The sequence below is a fragment of the Cyprinodon variegatus genome, unplaced genomic scaffold (assembly GCF_000732505.1).
Source record: "Cyprinodon variegatus isolate N-32 unplaced genomic scaffold, C_variegatus-1.0 Scaffold457, whole genome shotgun sequence".
Classification (NCBI taxonomy): Eukaryota; Metazoa; Chordata; class Actinopteri; order Cyprinodontiformes; family Cyprinodontidae; genus Cyprinodon; species Cyprinodon variegatus.
Window position 1 is genome coordinate 643,300 of NW_015150910.1, and position 15,800 is coordinate 659,099.

The 15,800-nt window shown below is 37.4% G+C and overlaps 2 protein-coding genes across 4 annotated transcripts; one reads left to right on the top strand and one right to left on the bottom strand.

Annotated features, from left to right (window-relative positions):
- Positions 1 to 2,136: 2,136 nt before the first annotated feature.
- vhl (von Hippel-Lindau tumor suppressor, E3 ubiquitin protein ligase) lies at positions 2,137 to 8,165 on the bottom strand. Its single transcript, XM_015389408.1, has 3 exons — positions 7,728 to 8,165; positions 5,085 to 5,204; positions 2,137 to 2,905 (listed from the first exon to the last, which is right to left on the bottom strand). Exons 1-3 carry the CDS (start codon positions 7,912 to 7,914, stop codon positions 2,691 to 2,693), a joined length of 522 nt encoding a protein of 173 aa, XP_015244894.1. The 5' UTR covers positions 7,915 to 8,165; the 3' UTR covers positions 2,137 to 2,690.
- A 180-nt stretch (positions 8,166 to 8,345) lies between these two features.
- On the top strand, positions 8,346 to 15,559 carry LOC107094014. 3 transcript variants are annotated; one of them, XM_015389407.1, is made up of 6 exons: positions 8,347 to 8,574; positions 10,071 to 10,104; positions 10,973 to 11,087; positions 11,198 to 11,364; positions 12,729 to 12,843; positions 14,573 to 15,559. In XM_015389407.1, exons 2-6 carry the CDS (start codon positions 10,096 to 10,098, stop codon positions 14,803 to 14,805), a joined length of 639 nt encoding a protein of 212 aa, XP_015244893.1. In that variant the 5' UTR covers positions 8,347 to 8,574; positions 10,071 to 10,095; the 3' UTR covers positions 14,806 to 15,559. The 3 variants fall into 3 exon arrangements, with proteins under 3 accessions (XP_015244892.1, XP_015244893.1, XP_015244891.1); XM_015389406.1 differs by lacking the exon at positions 10,071 to 10,104 and having other exon boundaries at positions 8,346 to 8,574; positions 14,576 to 15,559; XM_015389405.1 differs by lacking the exon at positions 10,071 to 10,104 and having other exon boundaries at positions 8,349 to 8,574.
- Positions 15,560 to 15,800: the final 241 nt, after the last annotated feature.

A 15,800-nucleotide genomic window follows, 5' to 3' on the forward strand; every position in this document is an offset into this window, starting at 1 on the left:
CATGAACGGGTGACTCCTGGGCCAAAATGTCTTGCTTATGAGGAAAACAGAAAAAAATTTATGAACGCCAGATGCCTGCAAAACACAAATACCGTACGTCTGTGCGAGACACAGGGAACGCTCTCTTCAGCCACCGAGGACTCACAGCTCTTGCCTGAAGCATCTTGAATCCATAGGTTTTTTTTTTTTTTTTTTCTTTCTCTTGCTCCTGGGTGCATGATCCTTAAGGATGGCTCAAAAATGTGTTGTGTTACCCAGCTGCTTCGCAACAAACTTCACAGTGATGGCTCTGTTTAGAAAACTGCAGCCAGGCTTTAATTTCACGAACTGGCAAGTCACACTGACTAAGGTGTCCTTGGTCAACATGTTTGTGGCATATAACCAGGAGGTTATGTCAGTGGATTGCATGACCTTTAGCCTTTTTTCTTAAAATAAGTTTCATAATAGAGAATATATATACCGGTATATATCAACATGTAAACATTTTCTGCTGATTTAATTAACAAACATAAAACAACCAGTTAAAATCCAGTTTCAAACAGTTATATAAAAACAGGATAAAACCCAGTAAGTAGTTGTCTGTAGGAACCAGATGCATTAGATCAACAGTATATCCTTTTAATAAAACAGTTGGGTTTAAACATTCATTAAAAATAAAATTTAATACAATTATGTTATGTGACCACCTGGTTTACTTACAAAATTTTATACTGTTCTGAAACTATTCTGAAAACACTAGGTATTTTTTCACCTTTACACACACACACATTTAGACATGAAGGACTCAATATATATTTATGAAGTCCTCATGTTAACTGTAACCAACCAACTTCTTGCTAAATTCTGGTCCCATATTTGTACACTATCATAAACATTAGAGGTTATTCAAAACGGACTGTTTATCCATTCCTATTTATTGTGGTTTCGGTTAGGATAAATCCAGAAGCTTATTGTAAGGCTGCATTATCCATTCCAAAAATGTTCAATATTTGAGAAGGAACCAGTTACACTGTTAGCAAACATCCGTTGTCTTTAACCTTAAGATGTAAATCAGTTGGTTAGGGTGTTAAAAAAAACAGAAGCTTGGTTGTTCTAATCCAGTTTCTAGTTCAATGTGGTCTTAAAAAGTGGAGTTAAATGGTGCCAACATAATATGAAGCTATTATGCTAAGCTAATATGTATCTATGTCAATGCATGTGTATATATGAGTTATCTATACTGCTTTATGTATGTAAAAGACCTATAATATATATAGGGAGAGAAAATTGACAAAGAGTATAAAAGGGTGGGAGTTAAAATAAAGTTTTAAACTTCTCAGCACCTTTTAAAATTTGCATCTTATTAATTTCTGTTATACATTGATTGCAATTGAGCTATTTGTACTTTAACTGTAATATGCAATTACCTTCCACTGCACTTTAATTTAGATAGCTTCTGTCCAAACTTTATTTGTTCATTTTATAGTAAAAGCCATCTGTATATATGCTATATGCTATTGTACATAACTGTAAAAACCTTTTTTACAGTAATATCCACCTGTATATTATATTCGGTACATATCCAGCTGTAAATTTAGTTTATAATACTAGTGAGCTATATATTATATTTATTATTTATAATGGTATTCATCTCTATACTTATTCAGTAGAAACCCATGTCCTGTATTTATGGAACCATTATTTATCCTGCACTTGCTGCAATTGCACTTCTGGTTAGACCTAAACTACATTTCGTTGCCTTGTACCTGTACCTGTGTAATGACAATAAAGTTGAACCTAATCTAATCTAATCTTTATGTGTTTAACATACATATTCTTTTTTTTTTTTTGTTCAAAGTACATTTAATTCATTCATAAATGGCTTCAACAAGCATGTGGTTGTACTGCAACTTTAAAGAGATGATAAGCAAAAAGTACTGGGACTGTATGTTTTTATCTATATGTGGAAGCATTGAGAAAATCCATTAAACGTCGGCTTTTTATTTTAGCCATTCCAAAAAAAAAAGAAAAAGGAAAATGATGTCAATGATATACCCTTCTGATCAGAACCATCCATCTTATTTAAAGCAAAAGGGATTAGGTTAAATCATATTTCAAAGACACTTTCACACCAGAACAAATATATATATATATATATATATCATTTATTAATAGTCAAAAAATAACTTGTGGAAATGATTCAGCTAGAACAGCTGTTTGCACATTTAAGACTAGGCAACAGGTGAAAAACAAATAACAATCAGATAAAGAAAAGTTCCCATTTCTTGGCATGCTCCTGTACCTCTATAGGAATTTAATTAGCCTTCTTAGGCAAAACGTTAGCAGCTAGAGAAAATGTTTAACAAAACTCTCAATCTATGGATTATTCTGAGAGTAAAGGTAATAATGACCAAAGCTGCTCATGGGAATTAAAAATGTACATATTTTGCTGTCATTTCAAAAAATGTTTAAATTCCCTACCTGAAATGATCTCATTACAGCGTTATTAATGAAAAACACTCTTTGTTAGACGGCCAAACGGACTCCTTAGCTTAGGGACACATTTCTGATAAACCTGAGGAGTGAAAATGACAATACAGAAAATCTCAGCATGTCTCCTTTACAGGAAATCAACAGCGGTGACTCATCCAAACAGTCTTTAGAGTCCTAGAGAGGACACTGCAGCACTGATGCCCATATGTAGCAAACACTCATCCAGTTTCCTGGCTTTCTGCCCCCTCACGCCGTCGAATGTTTTCCAGCAGTTGCTGCTCAACCCGCCGATTAAGGCGCTGGAGGTCTTTCAGGTGGCTGGGTTGATTTTCCAGCTCCTCTTGAAGGCATCGGGCGATTTCCAGCCTCCTGTAGTCCTCTGGTCGCACCAGACGCCGCACGGCATGAAGAGCTCGATCCTTCAGGCTGTCAACTGTTGAAAGACAGACAAACGTTTTAAAGGAATTTCTCATTTTATTAAATCAGTGCTTTTTATTTCTGATTTTTTTCTTACAATCAGTATTTTATCAGAGACAGCAAACAACAGGGCAGAGATCAGGATCAGAAAATTTACCCTCTGATCAGTTTTAATCAACAGAATAGAAGATGAAATGTTTGCTTTTCTTCCCTCTTTATTACATACTGAAAACTAAAGACCTATCATCATATTGCCTGTATGAATACATCAGGTAATTTGCAGCTTGAGATATACACTTCAGTGTATTAATTTTTTTAATTTCATTTTATTTTGTTATTAATGTGCTTGGGACTTCGATTCTGTAATAAATCAATCTTATCTTAATAATAATCTTAGTCTTAATTTTTTCTTAGTCAAAAACAAAAAAATACTTCTAGGGATTAGAGAGAGTACCTAGAGATAGGGTAGAGCCCTTTTTACCTCTTCTGTTTTAAGGTCTGCAGGAGGAAAAGGGGTAGGTAGAATTCAAAAATTAGAATTCAGATATTAAGGGGGACTTAATTACAATTTTCATCTTAGATCAACTTATTGAGCCAGCGACGCCCAGCAGAGGGCCAAAAAGACAGAAGAGAAGTTCGAGATCAAGCGTGAAAAAGCACAAAAAAGAAACACCTGATGCACAGAGGGATAAGACTCGAGTTGCTCTTAGAATCCAACATGAAGGTTGGTGTTTACTAAAGTTGGAACTGAAACTGTGGAGGCATTCAGATTTCTCTGCCAAACTGATGGATGTACATCAGCCTTATTAATAATGATATTAGTGGTAGCTAGAGCTGGGTAATATGCACCCAAAATCTTACTGCAATATTGGGTGATATTATATTAAATCATTATTACATAAAGTAACAATAAAAAAAAACATTGCTTCTTGGCAGTCGTTCTTTGTTAACTGTGTGTCTTTGACAGCTTGCTACAGCCATTATAAGCCACAATCACTAATAATACTCTTGAACAAATGTACACTTAAAATCAGGTTCTTCAGGACACCAGTTACATAAAGAAGTATGATTTATTTCACTAAACATTTCGTAGTAACTGCAATTAATCATGTTTCGGGAATTTTGAATCATCATTGTTTCCAATTTTACCATTTAGATAACAAGTCAAAACTCTTATCATAACTAGAACATTATCACAATAAGAATACGATAAATGCCCATCCCTAGTAAAAGTAATGCTATTTTTAGGCCCTTATTTAGGGAGAGAAAACTTTATGCAGTATGTAATAGTACCATTTACCATTGTTCAAATAGCGATATTAGATGCCTTTGAAGTATCCCTCTAGAAGAGCTCCATGGAAACGAATATATTTTATATTTTGTTTTTCTCGACTTTTTAAATCTGTATTCAAAACTGGCATGAAAGTTTGATGGAAACACACTGATCGCCTTTTAAAAATTAAAAACTACTAGTTCTTTGTTAATCCCAGCAGATGGCATAATAGTGTTGCTTCAAAATCATCTAAAAGTTTATTTGATGCATGCACCTACCGGTGGCATAGCAGGGGAATTACATAAACTTGAGGGTTTGGACTGGTTTAGTACGCATGGAGATTTAATGTAATTTTTTAAAAAATCTGAAGTATTGACAGAAATGGAAAAACAATTGTGTGGTGTTTCTTAATTTCACTTTTTATGCACAACAATTTTAACAAAAAGCCATTATAACACCATTGGGAAAAAAAAAAACACTATAAGAAAACATTTAACACTATTATAAATCCACCCATCCATTTTTCTTCATGCTTATCCCAAACGGGGTCACGAGGGGGGCTGGTGCCTATCTCCAGCTGTCTACGGGCGAGAGGCGGGGTTCACTCTGGACAGGTCGCCAGTCCATCGCAGGGCAACACAGAGACAAACAGGACAAACAATCATTCACACACACACTCACACCTAAGGACAATTTAGAGAAGCCAGTTAACCCAACAGTCATGGGACTGTGGGAGGAAGCTGGAGTACCCGGAGAGAACCCACGCATGCACAGAGAGAACATGCAAAGTCCATGCAGACAGACCTAGGGCCAGCTGCAAGGCAGCAGTGCTACCCACTACGCCGTTAAGCAGCCATTATTATAAATTTCATAATAAATGTTTGTAGATACATATATATATATATATATTGACAAGTCCTACCTTGTAAAGTGATATTAACATAAAGCTCGTCTTCATCTGATGGTTTGGGAACAAATAGCTCTTTGTGGTTCACTTTTAAAGGTTCATCTGTCCCTGCATCTCTGAAGATCCAAGGGTGCCCTGAGGAAAAGAAACAGCAGAGTAAAAAACATATTAATAGTGAAAGCCAATCCATCTACTGGTTTATCACTACCAGATTTTTAGTTTTCCCTCTGCCACTTCATATGATCCAAGATTAGAAGTATGTACATTTTTTTTAGGTATCAAACGTCTGTTTGTAGACTGAAACCAGCAGCAGAAGTTTATTCACTCAATCTGCAACAATGCAGATCTGGTTGCCATGTTAACAGATCTGCTGATGTGACACCAGCCTCTGAAGGACAGGGATTTCCTGAAACAGATGATTAGCATCTAGCCAACTAGCATCTAGCTTTGAGACCAGCTGGAACTTGTTTTTGTTTTGTTTTTTCCACCAAACGACCTCTTATTGAAGATTTGTGTGACTCCAGGATGCACAAAGAGAATGGAGCCCTGCTGACAATCCTTCTGGGTCTGCCTTTGGCTTTTTAATTGACAGGATTCTGTAGTATGGACGAATTGGATGAATTTCACACTCAAACCATTTATACATGCTTACTCTGAAAAATCTAAACATCCATTTCAAAGGAGCACATCACAGTATATTTGTTCTGTAGCCTACAATAAGAGGTGAGATGTTTTAAGAAATGATTTGTCCTACTGGCCCGACTACATAGCACCATGTATCATATTCTCCGTGGCCAATAGAGCAACTGCAACAACCATGACGATGGCCAAACTTGGCTCCTTATCACATGTCTCAAACTTAAGGCTCGCAAGACAAATCCAGCCCCTTAATGCAATAGATCCGACCCTCAAAAGCAAAATAAAACCCATCATGTCATAAAGAAGAGGCATATTTTTTTTATGTACTAAATAGGGTTGTCACGATACTAAATTGTTCAACTCGATACCGATACTAAGGAAAATATACGATACTCGATACCATTTTCGATACCACAAGGATAAAATTTCCAAATTTCAACAGAAATATTTTGATTAATAATTAAAATACAATAAACAATAAGAACAACATTTTGAGGTTGTTTGCTGTGCACCGTATTTAGCAAGCTTGATAAAAAAACGTACAAAATTAAAATTAAGTTTTCCTTACTTGGCTATGCTTTACACACATAACAATGACACTAGCCAAACCGGTTAAGAAACAGAAAATAATTCTCAGCAGCTGCACCTGTTACAAAAAAAGTCTGAAACTGAAAAGTGCGTAGAATTATTCAATCACACAGTGTTCTGAAAGTGCATTTTCCTCTATTCTGCACTTTAGATGAATGACTGTTTAGGTGCCACTGGTACTCGATACTTTTGAAAATGAGTATTGTATCCGGATACAACGTTTCAGTATCGATACTTTTATGAGTATCGATACTTTTGACAACCCTAGTACTAAAACTAAAAACATTAGTTTGACACCCCTGCTCTACATGGTATTTTTTGCAAATACACAGCACTGAACCATATTGTCTTGCAGTGGATTGTAGTACCTGTTCATTATCATTGATGAGGTGTGAGTTTATTAAACCCTAATATTACCTGCCTGATGCATGACAGAACTAATGTTTCCCCATTAGATTATCCAATTAGGACAGTTCCTGTCAGGATATACAGTTATCATCTTCATTCTGTACATGGCAAAGATTTGGGAATGGAATGAGAGCGGTGTCCTTCATCTAAAAACAAAGTGTAATATTTTGATAAGTTGAAGCCATGGATGTCTCCTCTTCTGCAAACGTGTATGATGTAATAATGTGATGATGCGGCAGGCTGGAGATGTATAAAATGATTGTCTAACTGTTTATCGGGGCCCACTTCACGAGACGTGAGCCCGGTTGTTAAACGCTGCCTTCTGTAATCCTAAACAACTTCACTTAAGATTACAATTTCTATCAGTGATTTATTTAATATTTAATATAGCCACATAATGAAGTGTTATTTAAAGAGTTTGTCCCAAATTATCTCTTTTCAGGAAAAAGAACCGGAGTGAGAAAGCTTCAAGGTGTAAACACAGAGCTTTCCTTAAACATAGCTGAATGACTGACTTATTGCTACACACATAATAAAGAATGATGGAAAACAGTCAATGTGGGAAGTGTAACTGCTGTTGATGCGAGTGCCATCAATATTGAAGGCAGGAGTCAGATACCATCCTGATAGTTGCACCCACTATCTCGTTTGTAAGGATTGTTTAAGTTGATCATTTCAGCCTCCAAGGACAAAGCTTGGAGATGAGGGGATTCTGATTTGGGGTCATTTTCTGAAGAGTAAAAAAATATTCCATTAGCAGATCATCCTATTTACCAGCTCAAACAATGGGCTGTTTTTTTTTCACCCTATATATATATATAATTAATTAAAGAAAAAAAGAAAAAGAAAAAAAAGGGCCCATCCTGCCCCCGGCAAAAATGTCCTAGAGCCTCCACTGGTACCAAGCATTCTTTTGTTATTATAAAATGATGCTCCGTTTTAGAACAGTTCACAGAGACTCATCTCCCTGATTCATTGGTTTGTTCCTATGAACTCCTGAGCTGATAAAGCTCACTCACTCACCGACATATGTGATCATTCTTCGTCCAGATCCTGGCTGTAGGTCATCGTAAGGTTGTGGCTCTCCCCGGTAATCTATCCACAGCGGCCGGACAACGCGACTGGTGCGGTTACAGAAAACAACATTACGAGGAATGGCGCTGTTCACAGATCGAACTAGGGGAAGAGGCTGCTCTCCTTCCTGAGGCATTGATCCTGATCACCGACAACAGTGGTGCAGCGGCTGACAAGAGTTGGGCTAGCTAAAATTAACCAGATGCCCCTTTTTTTACTTCAAAGTATACCCATCAAAGTGATAACCGATGTGTCTATTCTCTCTTTTGGTTTGTTAAATCAGCTAAAAATGTTATCAACATAAAAAAACATCACATTTGAAAACAACACCTAGCTGCTTAGGCTCCAGCAGGATACATTTCTCTTCCGGTATCGACGCTGTATTATTCAGCTTCCTGATTGGTCGAAAAGCTATGACGCAATATCATGGCCAGATCCATCCTATCAGAGCCGTCGAGAATTACGCTCTGCATCCTATTAAAATGACTCTGAAACAGACGTCCAATGCGTGCGGCGAAGAGGGATTGTTATGGCAAAAAAAAAAATATCTTAACTTCCCCAGTTGGTGGCGGTAATGCACCGTATAGCTCTTGGTCGAACGATATAAACAGACGAAGAAGATGCTAGTTATGGCTGTTCCGTGACTGAAGCTTCAAAACCCACAACAGCTACAGCAATGAATCATTTGTGAGCGTTATTAGGTGCATTGTTGCTGTTTAGTGACAGTATGATGTCACACAGGAAGAAAGGTCGTTCGGACATGTGGGGGCACTTTAAATTAATCGCTCCTGATAAGGTAAGGATGTAACGTAACAACAGAAGATGCATAATAAACTGTAACTGAGTATGGTCCATTTTTTTAAAGGGGATATATCATCATATTTTGATGATATTGTAATCTACTCGTTTTTTTAAATATTAAGGATAAATTAATCAAAAATCGGCCTCTTCATAATGTTTAAAAGCATGGGAGTGTGTAATTTTTAAAAGAATTTCTGACAACAAAAGCATCTTTGTGATCACGCCCCCTTAAAGAGGACCGGTGTTCGGTCAGTTTGGCATACCCGCTCATAATAGCATACCGGAAGTTCATTTTTATAACTGTACCTATCAGATCAAAGTACCTTTATATAAACAGCACACCAGTATTTATGAAGCTTTCACTCTTTATTTAAATAAACACAGTTAATGGAGCAGTTTGGCAGCTGTTTTCCATACATCTCATATCTAAATGTGCTTGAAAAGAAATGTTTTAATAGACACAACAAAGAGCTGGAAGCAAAAACATCAAGCGAACATAAAGGAAACATCTACAGACATTTGAACAGACACCCCAAGTTCCAAAGACTCATTTCATAGAGATGCTTAAAACAATTTTTACAGACGAATTTAATAGTTTTTTCTTGAGTTCTAATTCTAATTTTTTTGGAAAACTGTAGTTTTAACTATTATATATTAAGTCAAAAATATGTACAATTCTTGTAAAATTATAAATATATATTGACCTCATAAGAAATAGAATTTCTATTGAACCTAATTTAAAATACATTTCCCTTCATGCAGTTCTCTTAGTATATTTGAAACTCTTGCCCTGATTATTTATTTCATGCTTTTCTGGGCCCCCATGAAAACATGCTGCCCCCCTCCTGGCCCCCTGGTGCATTTGGTCTAGATCTGCCACTGTTCCTCACCTTCACTAGACATGGATATACTTTAGTATATTCTGCTGTAAAATTAGTCTTATATTTTCATTTTTTACTCAAGGATTCAACCTCTGCCGTTTCATAGGATGCACAGCTTTGAATGGTAACTAGGTGACTGCCAGAGAGCAACCCGAAACATATCGGACTGATTCAATCAGTTCTCTGATCAACCAGTCACCTGGAATGCTTGTTGAACAGAGCATTGGTTTGGACACTGCACAGGTTTCATAAGCAACCTCCTCCCCACATCCCGCGCTCTGTTGTTGTGTCTGCGCAATCTCAGTAGTTCTAATCCGCACATGATGCATGAATTATTGCCTGCCTGCTCTCACTTGCATTAAAAAAACACCACCTCGCAGAGTCTAAATCCGGGATAATTTATCCGACTCATAGGGATCCGTGAACAACTATCTATATCAGGGATATATCAGTCTCCCGGAAGTTCCGGGAGACTTGGGATGTCTGTTCAAAACAACATACAACAACAAAAGCTAGATCATGTATGATTGAGAAAATTAAATGAAAAGAAAAAGAAATTGAGTTTGCTGAACAGCTTGTGAAAAGCAGCTATGTTTTATTTTGCTTTCAGGTATGACAGCATAGCTACTGATCTGATGTCCTATGTGAGTGTGGCTGTTCTTTTTTATCTATTGGATCAACTTTATCAGGTTAACAGAGACTGGATGTTTTTATTTGTCCTATGTTGGTGAAAAATATTTGCCAATGTCAGGGACTGCATCTGCCATCCCTTTATCACTATCATTGTTACGGTGGTTACTGGCAATTAACAGGGTGACTCGGCTCACCACAGAGCACATCCAAATCTCACCATTGGGGTACTGGTTTCCTAGGTCTCAGAGCTCCTCTGATCAGACAACCTTAATCAGAACACCTCACAGAGCAGGTCATTAGTTTAACAACTGATTTTTGAGATGGAGACTTTGCAACTACTACCTTGTCTTGGATGATGGGTTGCATTGATTCAGTTCAGTTTATTTATATTGCATCACTTAACAACACATGTCCTCTCAAGAGCCTTTACAGAGACAATTTACCCAGATCATACAGTCAGAGTAGTTTAAAGTTTTCTGTCTAAGAAAAACCAACTCATTGACTTGAAGATAATCCCTCACACTAAGCATGCTTAAAGCAACAGTGGAGAGGAAAACTTCTTTTTAACAGGAAGTAACCCCCAGCAGAACCAGGCTTAATGCTCAGTTCAGTGTTCGATGTGTATTTACTCTTTACCAACTACCTTTAGCAACTACCTTTCTATTTAATATATATATTGCTTTGGTTGGTGGAAATGAATGTAACTACTGTTACAGAAGTTGCTAACCTAGCTTTGAAAAGAGTAAGTTGAATTGAGTATATTTACATTTATTACATTTAGCAATTTAAAGAATATTCTAGAGAAAGAAAAGTGAAGCTATCAGGGCATGACGTTTCAAAATCAATCTGCATTTTTACTTTCAAGTGGCTTTTTTACAGGTCCGGTGCTTGTTGTGTGTAGCTGAGCTGAAGTATCATGGGAATACCTCCTCTATGATTAGGCACTACGCTAGCAAGCATGGATCTACATTAAACCAGGGGGAGATAAATAAAGGTAGGGTATATGTAATGATTATTAAAACAAAACAAACATGTTCCATAAACCACCAGCTTCTCTTACATTGTATTATTGTTTATTGTCCTTTATTTGTGTATTTGTCTAAGTGGATGAGAAGCCTGACCTAGATGAGGCTCTGGTGAACATGCTGGTAAAAGAGCCAGAGCCCTTCTCCATAGTGGACACATTGCTTTTGAATGACACTGAAGAGCCACCCAGGAAGAAAGTTCGCTCTGACATGTGGGAATATTTTAAACACATCAGTCCTGATCAGGTAGGTGTACTGGCTCTTTGATATGTAACATAAAACTAGAAAGATGCATAAACGATAGTAAGTTGCAGTTCATATAATCATGGTAGTTGAAGCTAGTGGAGTTGATGCTCCTCGATTTTCACCAAATATAAATCTTCTTGCCTCCTAAAATCTGTCAAATTTACAGTCTGTGTTCATGTTTACGAAAATCAACAACTTAAGGCCTCTCTTTTGCTTCCTGTCTTTTTCTACTGGATGAACTGATTGATCCAGGTGTGCCTGACCTCAGTAACCAGGACCAGACACACCTGGATTAATCAGTGCATAGAGCCCTTTGCTAATTTGTAGCCCCTCCTTCCCTTCAGAGTTGGTTTTGATCCACCTCTCTGCATACATGTCAGTTTGTTTCACCAGCTGCGTTTTCATTAGCAATCAAATTGTAATCACAAAAATAAATTTTTGTTTAGTTTTGTAAATAAAAAGTTTTTACTTTTCAATGAGGTGGTTTTTCAGTCATATCAAAAGTCTTATATTTTGTAAAACTGCAATGGAGACACTTTTTTCGCATCAGACGGGTCACATGATCTGCAACTGGACCTTTCTGCCTCGTAAAACGGATGAAGAAGACATTAGAACCGTGACTGAAATATCGATAAGTCTTGTGGGCTTTTTTTTTTCTTATATGTCCGCCACAGCCATGTAGATTTCAGAGTCATCATATGAAGAAACCTATTCACATGTAATTTTAATTGTTTGTTATTTAATAGAAATACTGTAATTTGCATTTTAGCTGAATATTGACACAATTTAGCAGACATTGTAATGGAAATGCAGCTACTGCGATTTTATCCCTGGGACAGTTTATAGCAAAGGACAAGAATGGCTTTATTAACCAAATGTAAAGCAGCTTTTACACTAATCTGCATCTCTTTACTCCAAAAATCCAATAATAATCAATACAAAACCTTTAATTTCCTTGTAGTTGTGGGTAGCAAGTGGCTTTGACATGTAGTTAATGTGCAAGGAACACCCCCACCACTGTTGTACTTCACTAGTCATAGAAAAAGTATCTCAGAGAGGAGTTTCTATCTAAATCTAAATGTTAACTCTTTAATTGGGCTTTAAATTAAACGTATAACTAAAACAAAAACGACACAAAATAGTACTGAAGCTTAACTTTGAGATCCCTGCCTTCAAAAGGAGCTTGTCTTTGATTTGACTCACACACTCCTCAGGTTTGAAGGATTGCATCTGTTTTTGTGCTATGGATGTGGCTGAAAGAAGAGGAGGAGAGAGATGCCCAGGATTGGCAACCCATGTCTACTCAACCTGATAATCATTAAACCCAAAATGCATCTCTGTTTTCATAATGTTTCTCTTAACAGGTCCGGTGCTCCTTGTGTTCAGCAGTGCTAAAATATCATCAGAATACTTCCTCTATGGTTAGACACTACACTACCAAGCATGGAGGTCCGGTCAACCAAGGGAAGACAAATAAAGGTAGGGTATACAGGTGCTGGTCATAAAATTAGAATATCATGAAAAAGTAGATTGATTTCAGTAATTCCATTTAAAAAGTGAAACTTGTATATTATATTCATACATTACATACAAACTCATATATTTCAGATGTTTATTTTGTTTAATTTTGATGATTACAAATGACAACAAATGAAAATCTCAAATTCATCATATCAGAAAATTAGAATATTACTGAAGACCAATAAAAACAAAGGATTTATAGAAATGTTGGCCAACTGAAAAGTATGAACATGAAAAGTATGAGCATGTACAGCACTCAGTATTTAGTTGGGCCTCCTTTGGCCTGTATTACTGCAGCAATGCGGCGTGGCATGGAGTCGATCAGTCTGTGGCACTGCTCAGGTGTTATGATAGCCCAGGTTGCTCTAATAGTGGCTTTTAGCTCTTCTGAATTGTTTGGTCTGGTGTATTACATCTTCTTCTTCACAATACCCCATAGATTTTCTATATGGTTAAGGTCAGGAGAGTTTGCTGGCCAATTAAGAACAGGGATACCATGGTCCTTCAACCAGGTACTGGTAGCTTTGGCACTGTGTGCAGGTGCCAAGTCCTGTTGGAAAATGAAATCTGCATCTCCAAAAAGTTGGTCAGCTGCAGGAAGCATGAAGTGCTCTAAAACTTCCTGGTATGTGGCTGCGTTGACCCTGGACCTCAGAAAACACAATGGACCAACACCAGCAGATGACATGGCACCCCAAACCATCACTGACTGTGGAAACTTTACACTGGACTTCAAGCAACGTGGATGAAGTGCCTCTCTTCTTTTCCTCCAGACTCTGGGACCTTGATTTCCAAAGGAAATGCAAAATTTACTTTCATCAGAGAACATGACTTTGGACCACTCACCAGCAGTCCAGTCCTGTTTCTCTTTAGCCCAGGCAAGACGCTTCTGACGCTGTCTGTGGTTCAAGAGTGGCTTGACACAAGGAATGCGACAGCAGAAACCCATGTCTTTCATACGTCTGTGTGTGGTGGTTCTTGAAGCACTCACTCCAGCTGCAGTCCACTCTTTGTGAATCTCCCCCACATTTTTGAATGGGTTTTGTTTCACAATCCTCTCCAGGGTGCGGTTATCTCTCTTGCTTGTACACTTTTTTCGACCACATCTTTTCCTTCCCTTCGCCTCTCTATTAATGTGCTTGGACACTGAGCTCTGTGAACAGCCAGCCTCTTTAGCGATGACCTTTTGTGTCTTGCCCTCCTTGTGCAAGGTGTCGATGGTCGTCTTTTGGACAACTGTCAAGTCAGCAGTCTTCCCCATGATTGTGTAGCCTATAGAACTAGACTGAAAGACCATTTAAAGGCTTTTGCAGGTGGTTTGAGTTAATTAGCTGATTAGAGTGTGGCACCAGGGGCCATCAATTTTGAACCTTTTCACAATATTCTAATTTTCTGATATGATGAATTTGAGATTTTCATTTGTTGTCATTTGTAATCATCAAAATTAAACAAAATAAACATCTGAAATATATGAGTTTGTATGTAATGTATGAATATAATATACAAATTTCACTTTTTAAATGGAATTACTGAAATCAATCTACTTTTTCATGATATTCTAATTTTATGACCAGCACCTGTATGTACTGTACTTCTCCTTGATTAACAGTAATACAAGTAAAAAAATACTCTCCTGCACACTTTGATACATGCACTTATTATTTCTGCATGTCTGTCTTTATCTCAGAAGACCGGAAACGAGTGTTGGATGAGGCTCTTGTGAACATGCTGGTGAAAGATTCACAGCCTTTTTCCATTGTGGACGACTGTGGTTTCAAGGAGTTTGTGGCACTGCTTGATCCCACATACACTCTTCCATCCAAACAGGCGCTAAAGCAAATGGTAATCCAGCGTTATGGGGGACAGAAGAATACGATCAAAGGTCATGCAGAAGATGAGGACTCCGACACGGACTGCTAATGCAATCATCTGGACGCAGCTCTAGCGGTTAGCCTGAGATTATGTGATGGATTCATGCAAACTGATTAAAAGGCTTTGGGAATGGTCCCTTTCCCTGAAACTCATACAGCTGGTAGCATCTTTGCTATCACAGGATCTCTAGTGAAGAAATGGAGCATCAAAAGCACGGCAACCTTATTATGATCTAAGCTGATATGGTTAATTCTGTTTGAAGTCTCAGTCTGTGAACTTTTTCTTAATTTAAATCAACTCAAACAGGGGAGGTTAACAAAAAAATGACAACAAAAGGGAAGCTCAAACAAGTGAAATCTACGATTAATTTTTGAAAATAAAAGTTATTTTGGAGGTGGGCACGCGCTGGATCAAATTTTCTCATCGTACCAGATCTTTTCCAAGACGGACAGCCAGTGGGAGTGCCAACAACAGACTGAGAACTAACTGTCTGAGGAGAAGAAAGTGAAAGTTTTCCATACGACAAAAATGTTTATACTTATGAAAGTATGTTTGGCAGCATGAGATTTTACATTTGCAGATAACGTCCAACATTTAGACATTTTCATTGGTCATCAATAGAGGGCAGATGGTTTTTATGAAGAGGGCTGTTTGTATCCTCTTGGAGTTGGATTCATCATTCAACAGCCCCAGAGGCAGTGCATACCCTGGACTTAAAATACATGTAAAGCAGGGATCCTTCACACTAGGACAAAAATGAAACCAGAACACTCACTGGTTTTACCATAAATTACTCCTTGTTTTTTTTCCAGGAACAATGTTTAGAAGCTCGATATAACTGATGACCTCTAAAATGTACGGATTATGCACATTGAGATTAGATCTTTTTTAGGGATCTTTCTCTGTTTTGGAAACTCTTTAAAAGTCACAGATTTTCTTTTATTCTCAAGGTCTGTTTGTCTAGAACCTCATAAATGCATATGTTTTCTCTTTTCACTTATATGGGGGTAGTGTTGGTCTAGTGGGTTAGAGCAGTGCTCTTC

Coding starts and splice junctions, on each gene's coding strand:
- LOC107094014 (XM_015389405.1), top strand. CDS start 8,506: ATGATGTCACACAGGAAGAAAGGTCGTTCGGACATGTGGGGGCACTTT. Junction 11,365..12,728: donor AACACATCAGTCCTGATCAG/GTAGGTGTACTG, acceptor TTCTCTTAACAG/GTCCGGTGCTCCTTGTGTTC. Junction 12,844..14,572: donor CCAAGGGAAGACAAATAAAG/GTAGGGTATACA, acceptor TCTTTATCTCAG/AAGACCGGAAACGAGTGTTG.
- vhl (XM_015389408.1), bottom strand. CDS start 7,914: ATGCCTCAGGAAGGAGAGCAGCCTCTTCCCCTAGTTCGATCTGTGAAC. Junction 5,205..7,727: donor AAGAATGATCACATATGTCG/GTGAGTGAGTGA, acceptor TCTTTTCCTCAG/GGCACCCTTGGATCTTCAGA. Junction 2,906..5,084: donor TGTTAATATCACTTTACAAG/GTAGGACTTGTC, acceptor GTCTTTCAACAG/TTGACAGCCTGAAGGATCGA.